This window comes from Octopus bimaculoides, chromosome 2 (genome assembly GCF_001194135.2).
Source record: "Octopus bimaculoides isolate UCB-OBI-ISO-001 chromosome 2, ASM119413v2, whole genome shotgun sequence".
Lineage (NCBI taxonomy): Eukaryota > Metazoa > Mollusca > Cephalopoda > Octopoda > Octopodidae > Octopus > Octopus bimaculoides.
This window is the reverse complement of record NC_068982.1, coordinates 100,379,132-100,386,741: the sequence shown is the minus strand read 5'-3', so window position 1 is coordinate 100,386,741 and position 7,610 is coordinate 100,379,132. Positions and strand designations below refer to the sequence as shown.

The 7,610-nt window shown below is 36.5% G+C and overlaps 1 protein-coding gene across 15 annotated transcripts in view; it reads left to right on the top strand.

Annotated features, from left to right (window-relative positions):
- Window positions 1–7,610, top strand: part of LOC106871624 (myb-like protein A) — a 169,751-nt gene that overhangs the window by 107,323 nt on the left and 54,818 nt on the right. For 12 of the 15 annotated variants that reach the window (XM_052978524.1, XM_052978521.1, XM_052978522.1 and 9 more), the window contains one exon: window positions 38–3,185. In XM_052978524.1, coding sequence (XP_052834484.1) covers window positions 38–3,185 — 3,148 coding nt within the window. Of the gene's footprint in view, window positions 1–37; window positions 3,186–6,225; window positions 6,350–7,610 lie in introns of those variants that run through there. The other 3 variants (XR_008267195.1, XR_008267194.1, XM_052978533.1) reach the window with 2 other exon arrangements.

The following is a 7,610-nucleotide window of genomic DNA, read 5'->3' as shown; positions in this document are numbered from 1 at the left end:
GATCGATGCAACAGTTGATGATTCAACAACAGGCAACCTTTCTGATCATAGTGATGAAGAAACGCCCTCAGACCAATATGAACATTCCGACAAAAATTCGCCAGAATATTCGAACGAAAAGAAACCTTCTAAAAGTTTCCGACACAAAATCCGCTCTGTTTTTGCACGAGGTTCTGACAATGAAGATAGTTCCAAAGAAATTGACTCTGTACTTGATGACACGCAAATGGGAAATGTTTCTGATCATAGTGATGAGGAAACACCCACAGACCAGCAGGAAAATTCAGACATAAATTCCCCTAGAAGTCCGAAAGAAAAGAGAAAACCTTTCAAAAACTTTCGAAACAAAGTCCGATCTGTTTTCGCAAAAGATTCTGACAATGAAGATAGTTCTAATGAAATTGATGCTACATCTGGTGATACAGTGGACGTTTCTGATCACAGTGATGAAGAAACATTCACAGACCAAGAACAGTTAGACAAAACGTTCCCAGAAAGTCCGAACGAAAACAGAACTTTCAAAAATTTCCGAAATAAATTTCGTTCTGTTTTCACAAAAGATTCTACAAATGAAGATACTTCCAGCGAAATAGATAATACACCAGAAGAAACGACAAGTAACGTTTCTGGTGCTAATGATCAAGAAACATCCGAAAGAAATGGCAAATCAGATAAAAACAAGGCAGTAGATGCCAGAGTCTTTGACCGTCACTTTAATGATCCTGATAAATCAATTACTATCGAAGCATCCAACGATACTCAAAACCTAAACGCTGCTTTGCATTCAGTGAACAGAGGCACATTGAAATCAAACAAGGATATCGTTGGTGTAACCAAAGAAAAATCAGGTAACAACACCAAAGATGCATCTTTTAGAACTAAGAATGGCAAAACAGTCGAAGCTACCGAAAATTTCCAACCAAGCAGCAAAGTAGCCTTAGTAGATTCTACACTACCTGTTGATCAATATATGGCAGATGCAGCAGAAGTACAGAAATGTCCACCACTTTATGCCAAACCGAATATAAAAGGTACTATTGTTGAACCCTCGACAGAACAATATCCAGAAAATTTATCTGAAAACGAAGAATTCCAGAGCGAGTCAAATTCACCTGAGAACAATAAACGTGACAAATACAATAATGATTCTATTGTAGATTTGCTAGACAAATTAGACACTGATCAACAGAAGGCATCAGACGAAGAGAGTACCAGCAGTAAATCAAATCCGAATTCTCCTGAAAAGGAATCTGCCAAAAGTTCTTCTCCTTCACGTTCTACTTCTTTTTCACGATTTCGCTCAAAACTTTCTTCGATGTTCTCTTTCAAATCTGATAAAATGAAAAATAATGCAAAGGAGAAATCTGTTGAAAAGGAGGAAGCTTCAGATGTCCGCAAGGGAGATGAGAATGATGGTGATGGAACTGCTGATCGTAAAGATGGAGATGATAGTGGTAGTATTTTCGATAAATCTGAAGCTCCTGATGGAGATGATACAACGATCAGAAGAGATGTTCTGAAACCAGTTAAAAATATTTCAACTCATTCTCCAAATATTAATAGTAACAAAAAGATAGAAAGGCGACAAAGCGACAAAACTCTCAGTGAAGACTCAGAAGAAGAGTTACCTAAAGAAGAAAGATCTCATGATCATGAAGACATAATTACGGGGGAATGTGAAGATAATGAATATAATCTTTTTGACAAGTTCTACTATACAAACGAAGGAAAACATCTGACAGAACTAGCGCCGGCAAACAGCAATGCTAATGATTCAAGTAGTGGCATCCAAGGAATAGATGAAGACAAAAACCACTCCGACGGGAAGAAGACATCAAATCTGAATTCGACATCTTCTTCTCCATCCAGCTTTTACAAAACTCCACCACCAGACATTCCATCAATAAATATTCAAGAAGACAGTACAATTTATCAGAAACCAAATATCTATAATGAAAGTGAAGATAATGACTCATTGTTCGAAAGCAGTAGTCTCTACACAAGTTCACAATTATCTGAATCAGAGTTCCCACCAGAGCAGAAGGATACTGCAGAAAGCACTACTCCTCCAATGTCAAGTGAAGCTGACAACAAAGAGAATACGGTAAAAAAATCTATCCCATGGTATAACAAATTTAGGGCTTTATTTAGTCTTAAAAAGACTGAGAAAACTCCCGATGAAAATACCACCACAGATGACGGTGAATTTTCACGCGCTGAGTCTTATCATCCAAAGATGCTTGATACTGATGTAGTTGATCTGGATACAGTTTCTAATTCTCCAAACTGGTCAGATATCATCGACGATGACGTCGTATCGGAAGATGTAGAAAGGAAACTGGCAGCTCAAAACTCGAAACTAATTTTTAAGAATGATAGTGATTCGTTCGTTCAGACTAAGCCTAAACTAAATTCGACAGAAAATGTAAGTAGGTCGACATCATTTCCTGACACTGAAAATCAGAGAACCTCAAGTAAGCTCCCAATAAAAGGTCAGTCTCTCGATCAAGATAATACATTACAAGAAGGAAATTCTTTGAAACGCTGGCCACCTTTAGATGAGAATACGAACGTTGCTGATAATCCAATGTCTCAGCAAAAATATCCGCTCAGCAGTGAACGGTCGACTTCTAATGAAGATCTAAGTGATGATTCACTAGAAACTGAACAAAAGATACAAGCTAATATTGACAGAAAGCCTTTAACTCAATCAAGCACACTTAATGCTGAAACTTCCCTTGACTCAACAAATGCTCCCAAAAATGTCGTTGTATCAAAAAAATCTTCAAAAGTCCCGATAAGAGTTAAAAAAGCAAATTTTTCAGATAATAAAAAACCAGTTCTTTCGCCGACACAATCACGTTTGTTTGATGATCCTCACAATGTAGATACAATAAAGGATCCATCAAAAGGTAGACATTTGAGGAAAGATGGCAATGACCGCACATCAACAGTATCGGGGAATGAATCGAATATTATGATCAAAAAACGGGCGAAGGAACCGATTACTTTAGAGACAAGCAATGCTCACTTAGTAAGACGTAATGGCAGGTCGCCGACAGAAACAAGGGATAGACGTGATGTTAAAAAACAAGCGGAATCTAAATATAAACCGATCGGTAATCAAGCTGCTGACGGTCGTCGTGTTTTACCGAAAGGAGGTAATAAAACAAAGACAACTTCATGTGAGTAGAAAACGTTGTTGTTAACTTGCTGACAATGCTTCGCTTTCGGTTGGTCTACATGTTCAAAAACCCCCAAACAGTATGCACGTAGCTTCGTAATTTTTATTTATTTTTCTATTGAATGCTTCACAGCGTTTAGTTACATCTCTTTACATTCCCAGTTCAAATCCTGCTTGGTTTGACTCTGTCTTTCATCTCAGTTGACCACATCGCTTCCTTGTATCTTTCTATCCAGTAAAACGAAATCTTTATATGTGAGCCAATCAACGTTTGTTGAGATAGGTGCACATTGTATAACGTCGCGGTTGCGACTTCCATTTGGAACTCTTCTTAGAAAACATGATGAACATCACAATATCTTATTTACTATATCTTTTGTGTACTTGAAACATCACGTGTTTCTTTTACACTAGAATAAGTGACCATCTAAAGAAGTATATAGGTCGCTGCGACATATCAGAGGTACCACTAAAAAATTAACGAGTGTTTCTTTAGTTTGCCATACTGACTCATCTCACCCTCTGGGGAAGCTTGGCCAATTGATTTGCTTTCACCGTACGAAGACAAAGCTTTTAATGGTTCTTCTACGATTCAGTGAATCGTACAGTTTACCACAAAGAGTGAAAGTACACAATATGACTAAGATCTTGCCTGGACTCAGAGAGCATCTAATATGTGCGTGTGCGTATGTGCGCGCGCGCCCTGTGTGTGTGTCAGTATGTGTGAGGGAAAGAGTGAGAGAGAGAGAGAGAAATCAGTTGGCTCAAAATGTTAGATTCAAATTTTGAATCTGCGAATTAACTTTGAACCATATCTGCACAAAAGATTCTGTTATAGCCCAGACTAGAGATGGACTTCGTTATGTGAACCAACTAATGAACCCCCATTTAGTTTATTGTGCTCCAGCTACCTATAGCAGTGAATAGTTTTATGTATGACACTCATTTAGCACTAGATAAGCAGAACCATCAAGAAACGAATTGTTTTGGCCATGACCTCGACGAAGTGAGGGAGGAAAGATGTGAATTTTGTTAGTCCGATCGTTGATTAGACCATTCAGAAAGCAGGAGTCTTTTTGAGCCTGTATATTTAATTCCATTTGCTGTTTTGAGAAGTTAAAAGGAAGTCTAGTTAGTTGTATGCAACTTCTCTAAATGTCCAGGCGTTTATTCCCAACAGCACGTAGATTATAATACTCAGTCCAGAAACAACGAAATACCAGCAACTGATTCGAACTGATGAACTATGAGCAAGTTGTTCAATACAACATCCTCTCAGTTATTTTGATTCTATCCTCAACCGATGATTCGATACGGCATCGTTACGGTCATCAACAATTCCAGAATGTCTAGTAGATTGTTACTCTTTTACCGATATATTTATTCATTAAGATGCGAATGAACCCTGTCTCGCCCTTTTCCGAAGAATTCCGTCCTTTCTGTCTGTAATTTCTTACATAGCCTACAGTACGGACACAATATTGATGATCGCAAGTTTAATTTTGTCATGGTTGTTAAGCTCTGACTGAGCAGACCCATGACCAAAGGTACTCCAACTATGACCATCTGATCTATTTTAGGGTTATATGTAAGAGAACATCATCTATTGTGTGCTTCCCTTTCCCTATACAGTAGAGTGTGATTTGTAAGAGATTTTACTGCTACTTCTAGCAGTTCGAGCACAGCATAAAGGCCCACTCGATAGCACGGATGATTGCAGGTATAAGGTATGAGTGAGAAATGATAATTGGGGTATAGAAGTAAAGGCTTTGCATTAATTCGTCTTGTTTATTCTTCACTGCATTCACATCTGCTAATCCACGATATGAATGTTTTCCCCAACATGTCTTCTATTGCTACTGCAACACGCTACAACTACTTTACCAAAACCGCACTGTCTCCTCTTGCTGTCTTTCTACTCCTAACTTTGCTGCTACTGCTGCTTCTGCTTTTCTCACTAGCAAGCTGTATACCATCAATATTCGGCATCCTCTATTGTGTTTCCATCACCCAAAACCACACATTAAAAGGTTTTATCCATCCTTTCATCCTAGAGCTGCAGACCTCTGCAACTCTCTTCTTACCAACGTTTTCCACGCGTACGTCCGAGATGAATATCTACTACAAACACCGCTCCACGACCATCACCCCGAATATGGCAGGTGGCTGCAAAGGTCATAGATGCTGGATCATTTCTTGAGATTAGATAATAATAATAATAATTACTATTATTATTATTTTTAATTGTCTTTGCGCAGCTTCTAACGCTGGAGATATACTGGTAGTGAATAGCTGACACCGTAGAGCATCTCCAGCATTAGAAGCTGTGCAAAAACAATAAAATAATAATAATAATAATAATAATAATAATGATAATAATAATAATAATGATAATAATAATAATACTGATGATCATGGGTGGGGTGCTGTTTCGATGTTTATGAAGTCGTTCTTATGTTGTAATTCCTGCTAGGTGACCGAGTGTTACTAGAGTAACAATTATGGGCTTAATTATACCATAGTATGTATAATAATACCCTGGATGTTCAGGGTTCACCTTTAACAATCGTACAATAGAGAAAGGTGTATCGTCATGTTTTACAGCTTAAGACAGTTAATGGTTTTCAGTTTCAGGCTCCAAATGTGGAGTACCCAAAGGACATGGATAGTTTTTGGATTCGCTCTACAATATTCTTGATGGGAGATCTGTAATTTGATAATGTCCTTATATCGTGCTTTGCCTATATTGTGCTTATATTTTGCTTGTATTTTGCTTGACGTTCTCAGCATTTTTCAATGGTTGTACTATGGTTTTAGGGAATCATTTTGGTGACTATTTTGCACTATTTTAAAGCTAATTTTTTTCTTTTATATATATATATATATATATATGTATGTATATTTTATGTGCATTCGTTAATATATTTTCATGTTTATCTGTGAATATGAATGCCTGTATAGATGTTAGTGCTTATATGTATATGTGTGAATGTGTGTCTGTGTCTGTGTCTGTAAATAATCATATATCAACCTTTATTCAGAAATCTTATATTTCCCGGTGTTCCTATCCCTCTGTGTCAAGTACTGCTAGTATGAACTCTCGGCCACATGCCCTTCAAATAGGGTTCCTTCTTCTCATAAGAACACTTCAACGTGGACTTTCTAGTGAGTAACATTTATTATAAATCATTACGAACGCGCCTACAAGCATTCGGGAAATATATATATATATACACCACAGACTTGTTTAAAATGTCATGAAATAGAAACTATGGCAAAGAAATAGGTCTTCTTTGAAATATCTTTATCTCAGTGTCATCAAACTAGTAAACGCTTCATTAATTCTAGAAACTGAAAGGTACTGAGAATCAGAAACAGTAGATACTGAACTAAAGTTATACAACCAATATTTCTGACTCAGAGCATTTAGCTATGTTAAGTGTTTAAACCCTATTAGGATCTGATTTTTCTCATGACATTTATGTCGATAGAAGTAAATATTGGACTTCTTCAGTGTCGATAAAATCGACTGAACCTATTCCTCTACTAGCTCGTAGCTTTGTGCCATTATTTCTAGAAATGCAATAACTACCATCATTTTAAAATATTTCAAGAAATATAAAGTTTTTTTTTTTTTTTTTTTTTTTTTTGTAACAGCTGCTACTTATTGTGCCTTACATGCTAAATAGTTTAAAAACATCCAATTATGAGTCCGTTATGTTATCGATCGGCCTCGATTTTAAATGGCACAAATGTAATTTTTTTCGAAAGTTAAATTCTTTAATTGTAGCGCAATAGATGAAAAGTAAAATATTACAATATAGGTTCGAGATTTGGTGTGAATTGTACAATGAATGTCGTAGACTTTGAAATGAATTCAAGCAAATGGTTTACGACCTCGAAAGGAAGTTGAAGAGAATGTGGCGACTTCATACACGGTTAAATAGGCCTTCGTACTCAGAACTCATATAGATGAATAGAGACGAGAGACCGGTGTAAAAAGGAAAAGAATAAGCAAAATTATGTTTGGAATTAAAACTATTAACAAATAACGATGGTCTTATAACATTCCCTCAATGAATGAAAGCTCCAGTATATAAAATATGTTACTTTCCTTTGCTTCTTATATTCTCTATGTATCTATAAAAATATAAAAACCTTACAAAATGTTATCCTTAACTAAACAACATAAGTTTCTATAGTATCTCCATTTCTTCAGTAATTTTTCCTTCTTTCGTTCTGTCTTTCTCTTAAGCTTCATAAGCATGAACATCGTGCAACGATATCGCCTTTCTCAGGGAGCACTTTCTAGTATCATCTTAAGTAGATTAATCCTAAGTACATGATTTGTAAACCAATGAACAAAAGAATCTGTATACCATATTTCCACTGTGTGTGTGTGTGTGTGTGTGTGTGTGTGTGTGTG